The 21,728-nt window shown below is 40.6% G+C and overlaps 2 protein-coding genes across 4 annotated transcripts in view; both read left to right on the top strand.

The window, feature by feature from the left end:
- The window catches only part of atad5a (ATPase family AAA domain containing 5a), a 23,842-nt gene extending 15,018 nt beyond the window's left edge, over positions 1–8,824 (top strand). For both annotated transcript variants that reach the window (XM_061885019.1, XM_061885020.1), the window contains exons 16-22: positions 2,433–2,675; positions 2,813–2,877; positions 2,955–3,144; positions 3,260–3,408; positions 6,213–7,021; positions 7,981–8,139; positions 8,250–8,824. In XM_061885019.1, the coding sequence (XP_061741003.1) occupies positions 2,433–2,675; positions 2,813–2,877; positions 2,955–3,144; positions 3,260–3,408; positions 6,213–7,021; positions 7,981–8,139; positions 8,250–8,328 (1,694 nt within the window). In that variant the 3' untranslated portion in view covers positions 8,329–8,824. The remainder of the gene's footprint in view (positions 1–2,432; positions 2,676–2,812; positions 2,878–2,954; positions 3,145–3,259; positions 3,409–6,212; positions 7,022–7,980; positions 8,140–8,249) is intronic.
- Positions 8,825–8,934: 110 nt separating this feature from the next.
- On the top strand, positions 8,935–20,119 carry adap2 (ArfGAP with dual PH domains 2). Of its 2 annotated transcripts, none has more exons than XM_061885022.1 (11): positions 8,935–9,164; positions 9,228–9,352; positions 9,437–9,528; positions 15,317–15,405; positions 15,486–15,598; positions 15,667–15,816; positions 15,890–15,973; positions 16,051–16,113; positions 19,540–19,617; positions 19,705–19,933; positions 20,007–20,119. In XM_061885022.1, exons 1-11 carry the CDS (start codon positions 9,077–9,079, stop codon positions 20,033–20,035), a joined length of 1,140 nt encoding a protein of 379 aa, XP_061741006.1. In that variant the 5' UTR covers positions 8,935–9,076; the 3' UTR covers positions 20,036–20,119. The 2 variants fall into 2 exon arrangements, with proteins under 2 accessions (XP_061741006.1, XP_061741005.1); XM_061885021.1 differs by having other exon boundaries at positions 19,540–19,613.
- Positions 20,120–21,728: the final 1,609 nt, after the last annotated feature.

Below are 21,728 nucleotides of genomic sequence, written 5' to 3' on the forward strand. Positions count from 1 at the left end.
ATGAAGAAGAATGTTTTAATGTAGACACATAGAATCATCATACTGCTGTGATTATATGTATCAAGTGTTCATTCAAGGCTAAGGCAAAATATCGTAATATATATCGTATATCGCAATATGGCCTAAAAATATCGCGGTATTAAAAAAAGGCAATATCGCCCAGCCCTAGTGTGTGTGTGTATATAGATATAGTATATAAACAATTTTGTTTTTCTATATATAAATATATAAAAACAATTTTGTTTTTGTTTTTTTAAAGGCAAAGCTTGTTGTCGTTATTATTGGCTGATATCAACATTTTGGCTTTTTTTCATTGGGTTTCATGTTTATATTTTGTTTGTAATGTGCCTAGGGCCAATGGCCCCTGTGCTGCAGTTTGGGCTCCCCTCTTATAGAAGCTAACTGTTTATGGCCACTATAGTCTTAGTACCGTAGTACTGTATATTTATTCATGCTATGATCATTTATGGGACACGAGTCACATGGTTGTCCTATGTCAGCACTGGCATTAGTAAAATCAGCTGTTCACCTGGCAAGTTTATCCTGTGTGAAAAAGAGGGAATAAACGGGGATGTCCTTCTTTAGCTGCCGCCTTGTATTATCATATATTACTGCCTTTGCACAAGTAAGTGTTTACTTTTGTATTCAACAGAAAATACATGCTTTGGAGCAATGTTCACAGACTTTATTATTTGGCTTGGTAGCAGGCGCGCGATGATGGTCATGCTGGATGTTGGATGCTAGAAAAATATTCAATGCATTGCAGAAATCAGCCTTAATGCATTGTTGCAGGTCTATGATTTATGAGCATGTCATGTAATGCGGGTTTGTGAGACAACCCGGTGTAGTGTACAGCCGTTTGGAGGGGTTTGGCTATGGTGTCGAGAGCCGCGGGATCAGAGGCTGAAGAGAGAAGCAGGCGTGTTAAAATGCTTGCCCGTTTGCGGGTCTGTTGGTCATTCTCTGGCTGGGGGTGTCACTGATTTCATTTGGCGACCCCCGTTCTAAAGTATTTATTGGTAGCCAGCAGGAAGGTATATTCGTGATGTGACAGATTGTAAACAGACGTCACAACACCACAAGTATATTACCCGAAGAGACGTGGCTATCTGATAGAGTTCCCAAGTCGGAAACGTTTTCTGAGTTGTTTGCATGCATGTTACAGAATTTTACATTATATTTTCAATGATAATGAGGGTTGGACTCCGCCAAGGCTGTCCTTTGTCACCGATTCTGTTCATAACTTTTATGGACAGAATTTCTAGGCGCAGCCAAGGCGTTGAGGGGTTCCGGTTTGGTGGCCACGGGATTAGGTCTCTGCTTTTTGCAGATGATGTAGTCCTGATGGCTTCATTTGGCCGGGATCTTCAGCTCTCACTGGATCGGTTCGCAGCCGAGTGTGAAGCGACCGGAATGAGAATCAGCACCTCCAAGTCCGAGTCCATGGTTCTCGCCCGGAAAAGGGTGGAGTGCCATCTCCGGGTTGGGGAGGAGACCCTGCCCCAAGTGGAGGAGTTCAAGTACCTAGGAGTCTTGTTCACGAGTGGGGGAAGAGTGGATGGTGAGATCAACAGGCGGATCGGTGCGGCGTCTTCAGTAATGCGGACGTTGTATCGATCCGTTGTGGTGAAGAAAGAGCTGAGCCGGAAGGCAAAGCTCTCAATTTACCGGTCGATCTACGTTCCCATCCTCACCTATGGTCATGAGCTTTGGGTCATGACCGAAAGGATAAGATCACGTGTACAAGCGGCCGAAATGAGTTTCCTCCGCCGTGTGGCGGGTCTCTCCCTTAGAGATAGGGTGAGAAGCTCTGCCATCCGGGAGGAGCTCAACGTAAAGCCGCTGCTCCTCCACATCGAGAGGAGCCAGATGAGGTGGTTCGGGCATCTGGTCAGGATGCCACCCGAACGCCTCCCTAGGGAGGTGTTTAGGGCACGTCCAGCTGGTAGGAGGCCACGGGGAAGACCCAGGACACGTTGGGAAGACTATGTCTCCCGGCTGGCCTGGGAACACCTCGGGATCCCCCGGGAAGAGCTAGACGAAGTGGCTGGAGATAGGGAAGTCTGGGCTTCCCTGCTTAGGCTGCTGCCCCCGCGACCCGACCTCGGATAAGCGGAAGATGATGGATGGATGGATGGATGGATGATAATAATGTTAGTAAATTGTCTACTAAAAACACTACAAGCTCTGTGGTACATTACGTGGAACATGTAAGTGTCAAAAACACACACAAAAGAGTGGTAGATGTTGATAGACTACATCTAAAGGTAAAATAGAGTGTAGAATTGCACCCAATTGCAGGAACTGTAGTCTTCATTTAAAAAAAATGTGTATGTCTGCGTTTGCGTGGCAGCATTTTGTGCTAATAGAAAAGTTTTCTGTTAATGGGTGCTCACATCCCTGAGTATTTATCATTTGTATTCTTCTTTTAGATTCTATCAAGCAGAAAAATGCACAAGTCGACACCCCGAAGCAAAAAAAGGCCACGGTCAAATCACATGTGGCTTGTACGGTGAACAAGGACAACAACGAAGAAAAGAGCAAGAAAACACCGGCCACCTCGCTTATCCTCTTTGAAGAGGTGGACGTGATTTTTGATGAAGACTCTGGCTTTCTTGCCGCTATTAAGACATTCATGAGCACCACCAAGAGGCCGGTCATCCTTACCACTAGCGGTTAGTAGAAGCAGATTGTGTTCAATCACTAGGCATTAAATCAGACACATTGTGTAATAGTAATTGGTGGAGCTTTTGTGTCGTGTGGCATTTGATTGAATATAAGTCTTTTAAGTTTAATTCATATGTTTTTGCAGACCCTGCTTTCAGCACCATGTTTGACGGCATCTTTGAAGAGATCAATTTCAAGACACCTTCTTTGGTGAGCAGGACCTTCACTTGTGACGCAGCAAAGGATTCCTTGATCACATTAAAAGTTGAATCTCTCCCCGGCCTCAGCTGGACGTGAGCAGCTACCTGCGCCTGTTGTGTCTGGCTGAGGACACAAGGACAGAACAGCGCGATGTCAGCGCTTTGCTTCAGGTCAACGGCTGTGACATCAGGCAGAGTTTGTTGCAACTGCAGTGCTGGACTCGCAGTGCGGGTGGACGCCACGTGACCACGCCATCGCTTGACACCAACCAAAATGGTGAGCCGTGTTAATTTTATCCGTTTGAGCGCAAATATCACTGGCAATCGCCACAAAGAAAATAATGAAAAACTACGAGAGAATGAAACTATTAAAATGTACCTGTTATAAATAGGAACTAAGCTGAAGGCCGATCCATGTGGAGAACAAGCAGAGGCCTTGCGGGTAGAATCACCTCATCCTCCATGTGAAAGCGGTTGCACTGAGAGCCTGCTGGGCCTGCTGAATATCCAGCCTGAGGAAGACATTTGGGAGCTGCTTGGGGTAAACTATTCACTCACATCATTCACTGCTAAGTGAATATAGAAGCTGTATTAAGATCTGTTTTCCGATACAATTTTTTAAGTCACTACTGTGAAGACCTTCAGCCACCCCTTTACTGAGTTTGGATTTTTATCAAGGTTTCTTTTTTGCTTGCTCATGTGGCCCAATCCAATCCACTTTATTTATATAGCACATTTAAACAGCAAAAAATGTTTCCAAAGTGCTGCACAAAAATATTAAAAACAAGATTCAAATACAATCCTTAGCTCCAGCAATGAGTGAATGAAAACAAAAAAACAAAATATAAATAAATATGATTTAAGGCCGACTGAAATGAGATTTTCTTATTCAAACGGGGATAGCAGTTCCATTCTATGTGTCATACTTGATCATTTCGCGATATTGCCATATTTTTGCTGAAAGGATTTAGTAGAGAACATCCACGATAAAGTTCGCAACTGTCGGTGTTAAGAGAAAAGCCCTGACTACCGGAAGTTGCAGACGATGACGTCACCCATGTGATGGCTCCTCACATATTCATTGTTTTTAATGGGAGCCTCCAACAAAAAGTGCTATTCGGACCGAGAAAACGACAATTTCCCCATTAATTTGAGCAAGGATGAAAGATTTGTGTTTGAGGATATTGATAGCGACGGACTAGAGGAAAAAAAACAAAACGCGATTGCATTGGGACGGATTCCGATGTTTTTAGACACATTTATTAGGTTAATTCTGGGAAATCCCTTATCTTTCTATTGTGTTGCTAGTGTTTTAGTGAGTTAAATAGTACCTGATAGTCGGAAGGGTGTCTCCACGGGTGTGTTGACGCGCATTGTCTCAGGGGAGTCGATGGCAGCTATGGACGGCAAAAGCTCAGCTTTTCTCCGTTAAGAAGCGACTTTTTAACCACAATTTTCTCACCGAAACCTGCTGGTTGACATTCCGCCTTGATTCATGTTCGCTCTGATCCATAGGAAAGTTTCACCTCCAGGAATTTTAAACAAGGAATCACCGTGTGTTTGTGTGGCTAAAGGCTAAAGCTTTCCAACTCCATCTTTCTACTGTGACTTCTCCAATATTAAGTGAACAAATTGCAAAAGATTCAGCAACACAGATGTTCAAATTACTGTATAATTATGCCGTTAAAGCAGACGACTTTTAGCTGTGTGTGTGTGCAGCGCTCATACTTCCTAAAAACCCATGACGTCTTGCGTACACGTCATCATTACACAACGTTTCGAAGACGAAACTCCCGGGAAATTTAAGATTGTAATTTAGTAAACTAAAAAGGCCGTATTGGCATGTGTTGCAATATTAATATTTCATCATTGATATATAAACTATCAGACTGCGTGGTGGGTAGTAATGGGTTTCAGTAGGCCTTTAAAAACAATTTTAAAGGGTAGAAACCAATCAAAACAATAAATAGAAAAAAAAAAGGTAAAAACACAGAAGACCACACAACTCACGTGGTGTTAAAAGCCAGAGAATAAAAGGCCCTGTTTCCCCTGGTTTTAAGTCTCATCTTGGCCACCACGAGCTGGAGCTGGCTCTCGGACCTTAGAGCGCGCGCATGAGTGTAAATTTGGATGAGGTCCAAGATATAACGAGGTGCCTGTCCATAGATAGATATATAGTACTTTATTGATTCCTTCAGGAAAGTTCCCTAAGGAAAATTAAAACCTATAAATGGTAAATGGGTTCTACTTGTATAGCGCTTTTCTATCCCTTTTTAAGGAGCCCAAAGCGCTTTGACAGTATTTCCACATTTGCCCATTCACACACAAATTCACACACTGACGGTGGGAGCTGCCATGCAAGGCGCTCACCAGGACCCCTCAGGAGCAAGGGTGAAGTGTCTTGCCCAAGGACACAAGGGACGTGACTAGGATGGTAGTAGGTGGGGATTGAACCAGTAACCCTCAGATTGCTGGCACAGCCACTCTACCAACTTCACCACGCCGTCCCCCTAAAAACTTGCACAGCTTAAAAACCGAACAGCAAAATTTGAATATCAATTCTAAAATGAACAGGGAGCCAGTGCAAAGTTTCAAGAATTGGGGTTATATGCTGGTGTTTCCTGGCCCCTAATAAAAGTCGTGCTGCCGCGTTCTGGACTAACTGCAACCGGGAGAGAGCTTTTTGGCTAATGCCAGCATAAAGTGCATTGCAGTAGTCCAGGCGACTTAAAATAAAAGCATGCACGACTTGTTCAAAAAGGTTCAAAGATAAAAACAGTTTTACTTTTGCTAAAAGACGAAGATAATAAAAACACAATTTTAAAACACCATTGACTTGTTTGTCAAGTTTAAAATCACTTTGGGACGCACATAATTTTGCAATGGTCCCAAATCAATGAGGGCCAGACCAAAAACTAAAATTTCCGTTTTTTTCCTCATTCATCATGTAAAAATTCTGGGCTAACCAAGCGTTGACGTCGCATGTAAGGGCAATCGGGGATTGAAATTGAAATCGTACTCTTTATTGGCTTTACCCATGGTTACCAGATATAAAGTGCCTTCATATCTGTTTTTAGGAATACAAAATTATTACAATTACAATTATCCATCATTGAAAAGAATTACAGTGCTTTACATTTAATTGAATTCAGACAAACATATTTGTTCAATATATAGACAAGAGAGCCCAGTTTAATTGTGTTAGAATAACATTATGATGTGACAAAAATATTCTCCCATCGCAGACATCATGTAGCACATGTATGACAATACTTGAAAAATGACTTCTTACATTATGTAGTAACCAAGTGTCTATGATAGTCACAGTGCATTTTGCATCCACAGAGTCGGAAGGATGAGGCGGCGTGCTGGGAGCTGGTCACGGAGAGCAGTCGACGACGAGTGAACATTCTTTATTCAAACATTGAAACCCTCTTACCCTTACCCTGCACACAGTTGACCACCACCTACAAACTCAAGCCCCCATCTGATACTGTTCAATCCGACACACTGCCTTCCCAAGCAAGGCAGTTGCAGTCTGTTGAGTCAGCCGATTGCTCAGACGACGGAAGTCCGGTTAAAGTGTCCCACAGGATGAAGAAAAACAAGATAAAACACCGCTTTCCTGACCAGGATGGAGGCCGTTCAGACTCTGACTCAGAGGAGAGTTTCCTCTCTCTCTGCAAGCTGCAGACAGTTCTGCCTCCCACCAAGGCACAAACCACCGAGGGTCCACTCCCACAAAGGGAGAAACTAAAGCCGCTGACTCCTGAAGAGCGCCAAAGGGCTCTCCCTGTCTCCCAATGCCTGGACTCAATGAGTGACTTTTTTGACAGCATGTCTGTCATAGACTCCTTGTTGGCTCATCGTGGGGATGACGTCGGCAGGGGAAACCTACCAGTCAGCACAGCGCTGAAGGACGGAATGACGGACGATTTGAGAGTTGAAATGGACACACTTAGCTGGGTTACTGGTGAACGTGTTTTGGAGATACAGGCCGCGGTGGAGGAGATGAGCTTCCAAAAGTGTCGGCACGCTGCAGCAGAGGCCTTGGATCGAGCCCGGCAGCTGGACATGGTGGCAGCGCTGGCCCTACCTGTGGCTTCTCATTGTGAAGGACGCAGCTTTACTCAGAGAAGCCTCTGTCAACCCCAGTGAGTACGAGCGATTAACACTTGATTGATTGATTGATTGATTGATACTTTTATTAGTAGATTGCACAGTACAGTACATATTCCGTACAATTGACCACTAAATGGTAACACCCCAATAAGTTTTTCAACTTGTTTAAGTCGGGGTCCACGTTAATCAATTCATGGTGAACATATATGACACCCCATGGGCTCTATGTAAAATTAGTTAAAACATGCATCATCACTGGGTTGCTTGTGCTATTATTTTTGTATTATTTTATTTTATAAGTACATCACATGGTACTGCTATGATTGAACTTCAGAGCTTAGCCCCATTAGTTGGATTAACTAAACATTTCTCACACAGATCAATGCGCTCTATAAAACAATGTAACTGAAAGTTGTTTGGCCGAATCAGCACCACATTTGGTAAACATCTTCAAGGGACTGACGAGCATATGTGTGTGGAATTTGAACCAAATTATTTGAAAAAACATGGCAGCCATAAAGCAAAACATCTTAGCAAGAACATAGACAGGATCGGCGTGGCGCAGTGGGATAGTGGCCGTCCGCAACCCGAGGGGCCCTGGTTCAAATCCCACCTAGTACCGACCTCGTCACGTCCGTTGTGTCCTGAGCAAGACACTTCACCCTTGCTCCTGATGGGTGCTGGTTGGCGCCTTGCATGGCAGCTCCCTCCATCAGTGTGTGAATGTGTGTGTGAATGGGTAAATGTGGAAGTAGTGTCAAAGCGCTTTGAGTACCTTGAAGGTAGAAAAGCGCTATACAAGTACAACCCATTTATTGATTATACAATTTTGAGGATATCTGTATTGCATGTATGCTCGCATGTCTTCCAAAGCAATTTGACACAACCCATAAAACCCCTATAGATGTCATGGTTGTCCTAACTGTTCCACATGCTTATATAATGTTGTGTAATGTTTGCAAATAAAAAAAGGTCAATGGTTTTGTTCCAGGTTGGTGCTGCAGCGGAGAGATATTGTGGAGAGTCTGGTGTCCAGAGGAGCGTTTGGCACTCTGGGCAACAGATCTGCAGCTGCCGTGGACTACTTGCCAGCCTTGCGCACCATCTGCAGGTCAGAGCAGCTTAAGGAGCAAGGCAGGGTCAAACGAAGGTGAGAACCGCAGCAAGGGTGTGGTTAAGCACAGGCTGCACTTATGTACATGTAATTTCTTCTTGGATTGTGTAAAATAATTTGCTAAGGTGGTTTTCTTTCTGCCTCAGGTTTCTACACTACCTAGATTCCATCCATTTGGGTCTCTCGAAAGATACTCTCCAATACCTCACCACAGACTTTCAGTAATTCTCAGAGGAAAAACATATGAGTTTTTATGAACTTTATATACATAAACAATTTAGAGTTCCTAAGACGAACAGAAGAATGAACAGCTGTGTTTCTAGTGACCTTCTCTCACATAGCACATCCTTGAGTGCTTTGAAAGATTGCACTAAAAGGACCGCATAATTATACATTTGTACAGTATTTTATACTCCATAGTGGGGATATATTCATTTGATTTAAATCTTAGCACTGTTTTTTTAATCAAGTAGAAATTGCTTTTTAAAGCAAAAGTCAATCATTTGTAAGAGTTGAACATGAAAAATAGAATGACATTTGTATGTGTGTAAATTGTCTTTGACCACAAGATATTTAGGTTTTAATGGAAGGCTTTTGAGCCCTACATGTCACTTTCACATAACCACGTTTTATATAAATATGTATATTTATTTTCTGTTATTAAATGTATACACATTCACATTAGGGTGTAGTGACGAAATAAAGTTGTATCAAAATTTGACCAAGTGTTTTGATTAATTTGATTTACAGGTGTACTTCTTAGCGATGTGTTAAAGCAGAGGAGCCAACGCCCACTGAGGCTTGTCACTGCCGTAAAACGAGTTTAGGAGGAAGGACGACCTTGTGTTGTGACATCCCTCGCAAGTTCCACTTTTCATTCCAGAAACCTTTTTTAGTTGGTTGCATGCTGGCCACTTGTGAAGCTATGTAGGCACCATGTCACACTTGAAGGCTGAGATGTTGAAATCGTGACATGGCAAACTGGGAGCAAAACAAACGGATCCTACAGGAGCTGGTGAAGCTGCCGGAGAACAGCCACTGTGCAGACTGCGGAGCACCGGGTGAGGCCTCTTCATGTGTTCAGTTTGGGATTGACACTTAACCCTACAATCTTGTCCTTTCAGATCCAGACTGGGCGTCTTACAAGTTGGGTTTGTTTGTCTGTTTAAACTGTTCTGGCATTCATCGCAACCTATCCAGCCGAGTCAAGTCCATAAAGCTTGACTACTGGGAAGATGAACTTGTTGAGGTATGGACCCACAAACACAAATTATAGTATCTTCATTGGACCGGTTTAATATTTATGCTTGTTTTTTTCTGTACCTGGGGGAAGTTAATGAAATCAAATGGCAATGCCAGAGCTACAGCTTTATATGAAAAAGCACTTCCTCCTTACTACTACCGGCCGCAGCAGACTGACTCTGCGTAAGTATTTGTCAGCTTATTGAAACCAACAAAAATAATTCTGATTGATTAGCACAACTCACAAAGAAGTGAAACAACTGTACATGTTATGACTACAGTCAAACCTTGTTTATCGCGGTTAATTGATTCCGGACATGACCGCAATAAATTAATTTTGCAAAGTACTTAATGGAATATGTTCATAGTTGGAGCATTAAAACTTTTTTTTTTACCTCCTGAATATGTTTGAACCTTAGGAGAGCCCTATTGACATGAAATATAACACTCTTTGTTTTATTCCAATATGCTAATGCTGGCCTCCTACCGGTTGGACGTGCCCTAAACACCTCCCTAGGGAGGCGTTCGGGTGGCATCCTGACCAGATGCCCGAACCACCTCATCTGGCTCCTCTCGATGTGGAGGAGCAGCGGCTTTACTTTGAGTTCCTCCCGGATGGCAGAGCTTCTCACCCTATCTCTAAGGGAGAGCCCCGCCACACGGCGGAGGAAACTCATTTCGGCCGCTTGTACCCGTGATCTCTCCCTAGGGAGGTGTTTAGGGCACGTCCAACCGGTAGGAGGCCACGGGGAAGACCCAGGACACGTTGGGAAGACTATGTCTCCCGGCTGGCCTGGGAACGCCTCGGGATCCCCCGGGAAGAGCTAGACGAAGTGGCTGGGGAGAGGGAAGTCTGGGTTTCCCTGCTTAGGTTGTTGCCCCCGCGACCCGACCTCGGATAAGCGGAAGAGGATGGATGGATGGATGGATGCTAATGCTGCCTGAGACTGAGCCATTCAGTGGCCATGATAACTCTGATTGGTTTGTTCTCATCGAATGCGCAATACTACTGTAGTACTGCTATTTTAAATTCATTTTGCTATTGTCATTCTTGAAAATGGTTAATGCAGGCCAAAAATGTTGTAGAATGTGCTTTAAAAACCTTTTAAATCCCCTTCAAAAAATCTGCGATGTGAAGCCACAACATCGGCCAAAATCTTTTAAAATCTTCCACGATTTTTAAATGGTCAAAACGTATTATTGCTCTTGTTATGACTTAATCTTCAAGTTAAGCAACCCTCCTTCCTGCACTGTCATTTGTTTTTGGTAACTGTTGATGCATCATTAATAATAATGATAATAATGGATTAGTTGTATATAGTTCTTTACTATTTGATCATTCGTCATTCATTTACTCCACATTCACACCTGTTGGTGGTAAGCTACATTCGTAGCCACAGCTGCCCTGGGGTAGACTGATGGAAGTATGGCTGCCAGTTGGCGGCGCCTTTGACCACCACCCATCATTCATTCATTCATTCATTCATTCATTCACTCACCAATGTGAGCAGCATTGGGGGTAGTGTGTGTAAATATTAGTTGATTGATTGATTGATTGAAATTTTTATTAGTAGATTGCACAGTACAGTACATATTCCGTACAATTGACCACTAAATGGTAACACCCGAATAAGTTTTTCGACTTGTTTAAGTCGGGGTCCACGTTAATCAATTCATGGTACAAATATATACTATCAGCATAATACAGTCATCACACAGGTTAATCATCATAGTATATACATTGAATTAATTACATTATTTACAATTCGGGGGGTGGGATGAGGAGCTTTGGTTGATATCAGAACTTCAGTCATCAACAATTGCATCAACAGAGAAATGGACATTGAAACAGTGTAGGTCTTATTTAGTAGGATATGTACAGCCAGTGTTCACATAGCATAAGAACAAGTATATACATTAGAAGTACATTTGAGTTGTTTATAATCCGGGGAGATGGGATGTGAATGGAGGAGGGTATTAGTAAAGTGTTGAAGTTGCCTGGAGGTGTTGTTTTAGAGCGGTTTTGAAGGAATATAGAGATACACTTACTTTTATACCTGTTGGGAGTGCATTCCACATTGATGTGGCATAGAAAGAAAATGAGTTAAGACCTTTGTTAGATCGGAATCTGGGTTTAACGTGGTTTGTGGAGCTCCCCCTGGTGTTGTGGTTATGGCGGTCATTTACGCTAAGGAAGTAGTTTGACATGTACTTCGGTATGGCGGGTTTTATAGACTAGGCTCAGTGCAAGTTGTGAATAATACTTAGCAAATGTTTTTCTTAGTTTTTATTTAGTTGAGTTAGAAAGAGAATCCTCTGGAAGTAGGCAATAGCAAAGAATGGGATTACTTTGTTTATCATTAAACTCCACAATTTATTTTTAACAGTCTCACCCCCCCACTTCAACCTCCTTATACTTTCTCAGGGAGAGCATGTCCCAAATTCCAAACTGCTGTTTTGAGGCATGTTAAAAAAAAAAAAAATGCACTATATGACTTCAATAATAAATTTGGCAGTGCCATGTCGGCTTTTTTTCCATAACTTGAGTTGATGTGTTTTGTTTAATGCATCCAGCGGGGCATCACAATAAAATTAAGCATAAATATGTGTTAATTCCACGACTGTATATACCGGTATCTGTTGATATCGGTATCGGTAATTAAGAGTTGGACAATATCGGATATCCGCAAAAAACCCATTATCGGACATCTCTACTATAATTGTTAAAATGTTCTGTGGAAAGTAGTTCTACACAGATTAAAATCATTTTAATATAAGTTTGTTGTTTTGGCTGACTAGTCAAGGGTATACCCCGCCTTTCGCCCGAATGCAGCTGAGATTGGCTCCAGCGACCCCGAAAGGGACAAACGGTATAAAATGGATGAGTTTGTTGTTTTGGCATTTTTGACCAGAGGACAGACATCACTGTGTTAAAGTGCATGTATTAAGTTAAAGTTAAACTACCAATGATTGTCACACACACACCAGGTGTCGTGAAATTTGTCCTCTGCATTTGACCCACCCCCTTTTAATCCCTGGGAGGTGAGGGGAGCAGTGAGCAGCAGCAGTGGCCACGCCCGGGAATCATGATGGTGATTTAACCCTCAATGCCAACCCTTGATGTTAAGTGCCAAGCAGGGAGGTAACGGGTCTCATTTTTATAGTCTTTGGTATGACTCGGCCGGGGTTTGAACTCACAACCTACCGATCTCAGGGCAGACACTCTAACCACTCGGCCACTGAGTAGTTACATGTCATTCTTAAGAATTAAACTAGGCTCAAAGGTAAAACAATTACAACTCAGAGACTGTCATATGATATATCATTTTAATAATGAATATTTTCTATTGTGTAAATACACTAGTAGTAGGGGTGTAACGGTACACAAAAATTTCGGTTCGGTAAGTACCTCGGTTTAGAGGTCACGGTTCGGTTCATTTTCGTTGCAGTAAGTAATCAACAAATTATACATTTTTTGGTTATTTATTTACCAAATTTGTAAACAATGGCTTTATCCTTTTAGCATTGGGAACACTATAATAATTCTGCCCACGTTATTCCACATTAAACTGCCTCAATTTGTTGCTTTGATTAAATAAAATGATAAAACCTTTCCTCTACATATAAAAAGTTTAACATTAAACAGTTTCCATTGAAACTGTTTGTCAACTCATCATGCTTAATTTATTACAGCATTTGGGAAGCCTGTAGTTGACTTTTATTGTGTAAATGTTGTATTTTTATCAACATGTGATAGCAGGGGCCCTGCTATTCAAAACTAGGCTGCTACATTACTAATGATTCATGGAACTATAGCTGAAAAATAGTACAATTGCAATAGGAGAGACTATTCATCCCTAAACACAATGGAGTTCAATGAAATAACAGACAGACAGGGCTTTGCTGCCCCTAAAACACGCACACACACACACACACACACACAGCAAAATGAGCTAACGTTACGCTAAAAGCTAATTAGCCTTCATCTCAAGCCTATACTGTAAGAGAGCTGAGCTGCAATTTAAATTTCTAGAAGGTCAACGGGCTCATAGTGATGTTTGTAATAGTTGTGACTGGGAAGTGTTAAGTATAATTTGGGTAGAGTCCGCTCCTCCCCTGCTAGACGAATATCTGCTCGACGCTAAAGCATTGACTACATCGTTTTGAAGTCTGAATACGCACTGCTGATTGGCTTTGTATGTAACCAATCAGATGGTTGTGTGGGCAGGACAATGAGGCAGAGACAGAGGCAGAAAGCAGAGCAGCTTGTGAAGACTTCAATCAATCAATCAATGTTTATTTATATAGCCCCAAATCACAAATGTCTCAAAGGACTGCACAAATCATTACGACTACAACATCCTCAGAAGAACCCACAAAAGGGCAAGGAAAACTCACACCCAGTGGGCAGGGAGAATTCACATCCAGTGGGACGCCAGTGACAATGCTGACTATGAGAAACCTTGGAGAGGACCTCAGATGTGGGCAACCCCCCCCCCCCCCTCTAGGGGACCGAAAGCAATGGATGTCGAGCGGGTCTAACATGATACTGTGAAAGTTCAATCCGTAGTGGCTCCAACACAGCCGCGAGAGTTCAGTTCAAGCGGATCCAAGACAGCAGCGAGAGTCACGTCCACAGGAAACCATCTCAAGCGGAGGCGGATCAGCAGCGTAGAGATGTCCCCAACCGATACAGGTGAGCGGTCCATCCTGGGTCCCGACGAGCGGTCCATCCTGGGTCTCGACTCTGGACAGCCAGTACTTCATCCATGGTCATCGGACCGGACCCCCTCCACAAGGGAGGGGGGGACATAGGAGAAAGAAAAGAAGCGGCAGATCAACTGGTCTAAAAAGGAGGTCTATTTAAAGGCTAGAGTATACAGATGAGTTTTAAGGTGAGACTTAAATGCTTCTACTGAGGTAGCATCTCGAACTGTTACCGGGAGGGCATTCCAGAGTACTGGAGCCCGAACGGAAAACGCTCTATAGCCCGCAGACTTTTTTTGGGCTCTAGGAATCACTAATAAGCCGGAGTCTTTTGAACGCAGATTTCTTGCCGGAACATATGGTACAATACAATCGGCAAGATAGGATGGAGCTAGACCGTGTAGTATTTTATACGTAAGTAGTAAAACCTTAAAGTCACACCTTAAGTGCACAGGAAGCCAGTGCAGGTGAGCCAGTACAGGCGTAATGTGATCAAACTTTCTTGTTCTTGTCAAAAGTCTAGCAGCCGCATTTTGTACCAACTGTAATCTTTTAATGCTAGACATGGGGAGACCCGAAAATAATACGTTACAGTAATCGAGACGAGACGTAACAAACGCATGGATAATGATCTCGGCGTCTTTAGTGGACAAAATGGAGCGAATTTTAGCGATATTACGGAGATGAAAGAAGGCCGTTTTAGTAACGCTTTTAATGTGTGCCTCAAAGGAGAGAGTTGGGTCGAAGATAATACCCAGATTTTTTACAGAGTCACCTTGTTTTATTATTTGGTTGTCAAATGTTAAAGTTGTATTATTAAATAGAGGTCGGTGTCTAGCAGGACCGATAATCAGCATTTCCGGTTTTTTGGCATTAAGTTGCAAAAAGTTAGCGGACATCCATTTTTTTGATTTCATTAAGACACGCTTCCAACTGACTACAGTCCGGCGTGTTGGTCAGCTTTAGGGGCATGTAGAGTTGGGTGTCATCAGCATAGCAGTGAAAGCTAATACCGTATTTGCTTCCGAACTTGTTCGGTACGCCAGCGTGCCGAACCGAAACCCCCGTACCGAAACGTTTCGGTACAAATACACGTACACCCCTAACTAGTAGTATTGTGTAAAAAAAAAAACAGATGCAAACGTGAATGAAAATTGCATTTTAGAATAAGCGATATATACCGCAGAAATTGGTATGATGTGATTAAGATATGTTCTGAATAAATTAATGCTGCAGTGACTCTTCCGTATTTGTTCCCCTCCAGCGTTTTAAGAGAGCAGTGGATCCGGGCCAAATATGAACGGCTGGAATTTACAGGAGAAACCAAGTATCCACCTCCGTTTTATACCACAGGTGCTGTTTTAATCATATTATTTCATCTATGAGTGGACTACTCTTGTTTTGAGAAGGTTCCAATGTCGGTTTGACTGCAGGCTTCTATGAAGGGATGCTGTGGAAGAAAGGAAAGGCGAAATCCCAGTTTCTAAAGAGGAAGTTTGTTCTGTCAGAGTCAGATTTTACTCTGCTTTACTACAACAAGGAAAATGTGAGTCAATACCATATCGCTCTTTTCACCCACATGAATGAGTAAATGGATTTCTTTGTTTCATTCAGGAGTCCAAAGGCCCAAAAGCCGTCATCGCTATCAAGGACCTGAACGTGACTTTTCAACCAGAGAAGATAGGTCATCCCCATGGGATGCAGATTACTTACCTCAACAAAGTCCACACTAGGAATCTTTTTGTTTACCATGAGAGTCCTGAGGTGTCAGTTCATCCTAATTATTCTTACCGGCTGTCTGTTCTAAAACTGCTGACGCTTTCTTTTTGTACCCTAGGAAATAGTCACATGGTACAACGCCCTCCGTGCCGTTCGCTATAAGTACCTAAAGACAGCGTACCCCACCGGAACTGAAGCAGATGTAAGCATCTGGATCTTTTTTTAATGAACAATTTTATTTTTCTTGATGCCTAAACCTTGTCTTGTTCTCCTTGTCAGCTGATACGCATTATTATGCACAATTACCTTAAAGAGGGATACATGGAAAAGACAGGGCCTTTGGTAAGTTCTTACACACCAAGAATAATGCCTTATTAAATACTTGAATATTTAGTCATGTATGTATTTCTTCCACTACCACAATTGTTAGCATGTTATAAAAGCGCCTTCAACACATTCCACCATCCTGGGACGACCTTTTTTCCAAGTTCAAATAAATTCCAAGATTTTCTAGAATTCCTGGTTTTCCAAAGCCCTATTTACACCCTTTTTTTCTGGCGATTACTGTTTTTTTCGGAGTATAAGTCGCACCTGCCAAAAATGCATAATAAAGAAGGGGAAAAACACATATGAGTCGCACTGGAGTATAAGTCACATTTTTTGGGGAAATTTATTTGATAAAACCCAACACCAAGAATAGAAATTTGAAAGGCAATCTAAAATAAATAAATAATAGTGAACAACAGGCTGAATAAGTGTACGTTATATGAGGCATAAATAACCAACTGAGAAGGTGCCTGCTATGTTTACATAACATATTATGGTAAGAGTCATTCAAATAACTATAACATATAGAACATGCTAGACGTTTACAAAACAATCTGTCACTCCTAATCGATAAATCCCATGAAATCTTATACGTCTAGTCTCTTACGTGAATGAGCTAAATAATATTATTTGATATTTTACAGTAATGTGTTAATAATTTCACACATAAGTCGCTCCTGAGTATAAGTCGCACCCCTGGCCAAACTATGAAAAAAAAACTGCGACTTATAGTCCGAAAAATATGGTACTCCTCCCACGTTTTTCAACTCTCTTCAACCGTTCCACCCTCAAAACATTCCTCTTAGTCAAGACAAGAGAAACTAAGTGGTTTTTTTAATTGGAAAAATTCCTGAGTTTCCAGGAATTCCATAAAACCATTTCTCAATTCAACTTGTTACTACTTCAACATTTCTCGACCGATTTGAAAAATTCCAACACCAACCATTTCAACTCATTCAGACCATTCCAATTTTTTAACATTTTCCCCAAAAAATTAAAATTTTTGGGGAAATTCCCATTGAAATCAAAGAGACAGCTCAGACACCGTTGGAATTGGGTCTCCGCCGATGTAGAACCTTGTGTCTCTCAGCACCCCTTTGATTATTAAAGTCGGATTCGTAACTAATAAAATAAGAACAAAAGATGAGTGTAGTATTACAAAGAAAAAACTCTTTGATAAAACTGTTGTAATTTGCAAGAATGACATGGTGATTGGGGCTTCACGGTGGCAGAGGGGTTAGTGCGTCTGCCTCACAATACGAAGTTCCTGCAGTCCTGGGTTCAAATCCAGGCTCGGGATCTTTCTGTGTGGAGTTTGCATGTTCTCCCCGTGAATGCGTGGGTTCCCTCCGGGTACTCCGGCTTCCTCCCACTTCCAAAGACATGCACCTGAGGATAGGTTGATTGGCAACACTAAATTGGCCCTAGTGTGTGAATGTGAGTGTGAATGTTGTCTGTCTATCTGTGTTGGCCCTGCGATGAGGTGGCGACTTGTCCAGGGTGTACCCTGCCTTCCGCCCGATTGTAGCTGAGATAGGCGCCAGCGCCCCCCGCGACCCCGAAAGGGAATAAGCGGTAGAAAATGGATGGATGGATGGACATGGTGATTGGTGAACAAAAAGTCGTAAAGTTACGATGTTAAAGTCCCTAGATTAAGAAAATGAATATATTATTTCCGAGAAGAAATTCGTAATTTTGCAAGAATAAAGTCAGGATCTGATGAGGCAATAAAGGCATAACATGAAACATGTAAAATTTAGAGAATAATGTAGCGGCATTGTAGCAATAAAGTCATATTTTTGGGGGGAAAATTGTGATCCAGATCTAAAGCTGTGACGTTAAAAACATCGCAATATGAGAATAAAGTCGGATTCGTAACCAATAAAATAAGAGCAAAATATGAGTGTAGTATTACAAAGAGAAAACTCTTTGATAAAACTGTTGTAATTAGCAAGAATTATGTGGTGATTGGTGGAAAAAAAAGTCGTAAAGTTACAATATTAAAGTATTTATATATTTATTTATTCTTCAAAGTTCCACAACTCCCACATTTTTCATATGATTCAAACTGTTCCAACTTCAAAATATTCAGCCTGTTTGGGAATTGTATGCTCTACTTCAGGGGTCACCAACGCTGTGGCCGCGGGCACCAGGTAGCCCGTAAGGACCAGATGAGTCGCCTGCTGGCCTGTTCTAAAAAATAGCTCAAATATCAGCACTTACCAGTGAGCTGCCTCTATTTTTTAAATTGTATTTATTTACTAGCAAGCTGGTCTCGCTTTGCTCGACATTTTTAATTCTAAGAGAGACAAAACTCAAATAGAATTTGAAAATCCAAGAAAATATTTTGAAGACTTGGTCCTCACTTGTTTAAATAAATTCATTTATTTGTTTACTTTGCTTCTTATAACTTTCAGAAAGACAATTTTAGAGAAAAAAATACAACCTTAAAAATGATTTTAGGATTTTTAAACACATACCTTTTTACCTTTTAAATTCCGTCCTCTTCTTTCCTGACAATTTAAATAAATGTTCAAGTATTTATTTTTTTATTGTAAAGAATAATAAATATATTTTAATTTAATTCTTCATTTTAGTTTCTCTTTTTTCGACGAAAAATATTTGTGAAACATTTCTTAAAACTTATTTTGATTAAAATTCAAAAAAATTATTCTGGCAAATCTAGAAAATCAGTAGAATCAAATGTAAATCTTATTTCAAAGTCTTTTGAATTCATTTAAAAATTTTTGTTCTGGAAAATCTACAAGAAATAATGATTTGTCTTTGTTAGAAATATAGCTTGGTCCAATTTATAAAAAAGTGCAGATTGGATTTTGACTTATTTAAAACATGTCATCAAAATTCTAAAATTAATCTTAATCAGGAAAAATTACTAATGATGTTCCATAAATTATTTTTAAATTTTTTTCTAAAAGATTCAAATTAGCTAGTTTTTCTCTTCATTTTTTTTCGGTTGAATTTTGAATTTCAAAGAGTCGAAATTGAAGATAAACTATGTTTCAAAATTTAATTTTCTTTTTTTTTTCGTGTTTTCTCCTCTTTTAAACCGCCAATTAAGTGTTTTTTCATAATTTATTCTCTACAAAAAACCTTCCATAAAAGGAAAAAAAATGTACGACGGCATGACAGACAAAAATGCCCATTTTTTTATATCTATAAATGTATTTATTAAAGTTAAATTGAGCAAATTGGTTATTTCTGGCAATTTATTTAAGTGTGTATCAAACTGGTAGCCCTTCGCATTAATCAGTACCCAAGAAGTAGCTCTTGGTTTCAAAAAGGTTCGTGCCCCCTGCTCTACTTCAACAATTCTAAAAAAAAGCATTCACACGCAATTTCTTCAGCAATTGCCTCATCTAGTTATTATTATGTTGTTGTTGTTGTATTACATTTCATGTATTTATATTTTTAAATTTTCAGCAAAAGGAACCTTTCAAGAAAAGGTGGTTTATTTTGGACTCTCATAACAGGAAGTTGCTCTACTTCAAAGGCCGGTTGGTGAGAATAGACATCAAATTCTAATGACGGATTCCTTGCCAAACAGTGAAATGACAGTTAACCTTACTGCTGATTGTTTTAATACAGGACGCAGAAGAGCTGGGGGTCATCTTCATTGGCACAGAAGACAACAATTACTCTGTTAGCGAGTGTGCTCCAAAACACACACGTGGAAACAGATGGAAGTCCTGCATCACCATGGAGACGCCCGACCGGCAGTTTGTGTTTATGTGCCAGCACGAGGAGGAACAAAGAGAGTGGCTGGATGCCCTCAGGCAGGTCATATCCAGGCCCATGGTACCGCAGGATTACACCAGTAAGCATATCAAAAAGAGTAATTTGGCAATAATGTTCCAGAATAAAATCAAAGATTTTGCTTGTCTTTGCAGCTGAGGCCAACATCAGGAATAAACGGTGAACATCGGGGGTGAGACAGGACATTAAGCATTGTTTTGCTGTGGTGGTAAATATGTCAATAAACCTACAATTACTGTTCAAATTATTTTTATATTGTTTAATATACTGTATTCCAAATCTTAACTGTAACCATGTTTTCATAACGCTCAAGAGATCTTGAGGACATTTTGTGCTATTCAGTTGTGTAAATTAGTACATAGTGGGTTAATTTTTTAGGAGATTCATCTTAAAACTGGCTTCACGGTGGCAGAGGGGTTAGTGCGTCTGCCTCACAATACGAAGGTCCTGCAGTCCTGGGTTCAAATCCAGGCTCGGGATCTTTCTGTGTGGAGTTTGCATGTTCTCCCCGTGAATGCGTGGGTTCCCTCCGGGTACTCCGGCTTCCTCCCACTTCCAAAGACATGCACCTGGGGATAGGTTGATTGGCAACACTAAATTGGCCCTAGTGTGTGAATGTGAGTGTGAATGTTGTCTGTCTATCTGTGTTGGCCCTGCGATGAGGTGGCGACTTGTCCAGGGTGTACCCCGCCTTCCGCCCGATTGTAGCTGAGATAGGCGCCAGCGACCCCGAAAGGGAATAAGCGGTAGAAAATGGATGGATGGATCTTAAAACTGCCATTGATTCTGTAGTAAGCTGAAAATGGGAAACCTACACACAACCTGGCTGATTGTTCACTGTGACCAAAAATGCCTCACATATTTGGTTTAACTAATGCAGTATCTTTATGTTAACATTTCAATTTGGGTTAGTGCAGGGGTGTCCAAAGTATGGCCCTTGGGCCCTTTGTGGCCATAATCAAATTTTTTTAGCGGCCCGCGACACATTTTAAAGACAATATTACAAAAAAAAAAAACATTAAAAACAACAAACAGGTTTAATATAAAGAGAAAATGTTACAATATTACCACTAATAACACAAAGCTGTCATGTAGGCAGTTTTTTCTTACTTCAAAACTGTCATTGCTCAAAAAAATAATAAAAATGTATGATTGATGGATGGAATTTTGATTTGATGTAGAGATTTAAGTGTTAAAAGTAAGAGTAATATATATTGACACACCTATTTATTTTTAACACTTTTATGAGTCAGTTGCCTCTTGGATCTCCGAGACCCTTTAGTGTGATTTTTTTTTTCTTCTTTTTTTTCTAAACTGTTATTATACAAAGAATAATAATGATCTAACAGCAATGTTATGAATTATTTACCTAATTAAGGCTCCAATTTATTCACATAAAAAATTCCACTTTGAAAAAGTTTTGGTAGAAAATATTACATATGTGTTGTCTTTTTAAAAAAAAAAGGGGGTTTGTCAAGAAGGGTATAAAACAAAAAAAACCCACTTTATATCAACAGCTAAATCTGAAGTTGATCTACAGATATTAAAGCAGGTGTGTCCAACTTGTTTTAATTGCGGGCCACATCGCAGTTATGGTTGCCCTCAGAGGGCCGCTTTTAACAATGAGTAATATATGAAAATACATGTGTGTATATATATGTATATATATATGTGTGTGTGTATATATATATATGTATATATATGTATATATATATGTATATATATATATACATATGTGTGTATGTATGTCTATATATATGTGTATATATGTATGTGTATATACAGTATATATATGTATATATATATATATATATATATATATATATATATATATTACATTAAAAAACAATATTTAA

The sequence above is a fragment of the Nerophis ophidion genome, linkage group LG23, assembly GCF_033978795.1.
Source record: "Nerophis ophidion isolate RoL-2023_Sa linkage group LG23, RoL_Noph_v1.0, whole genome shotgun sequence".
In the NCBI taxonomy this organism is placed as follows: domain Eukaryota; kingdom Metazoa; phylum Chordata; class Actinopteri; order Syngnathiformes; family Syngnathidae; genus Nerophis; species Nerophis ophidion.

Coding starts and splice junctions, on each gene's coding strand:
- adap2 (XM_061885021.1), top strand. CDS start 9,077: ATGGCAAACTGGGAGCAAAACAAACGGATCCTACAGGAGCTGGTGAAG. Junction 9,165..9,227: donor TGCAGACTGCGGAGCACCGG/GTGAGGCCTCTT, acceptor TTGTCCTTTCAG/ATCCAGACTGGGCGTCTTAC. Junction 19,934..20,006: donor GGTACCGCAGGATTACACCA/GTAAGCATATCA, acceptor TTGTCTTTGCAG/CTGAGGCCAACATCAGGAAT.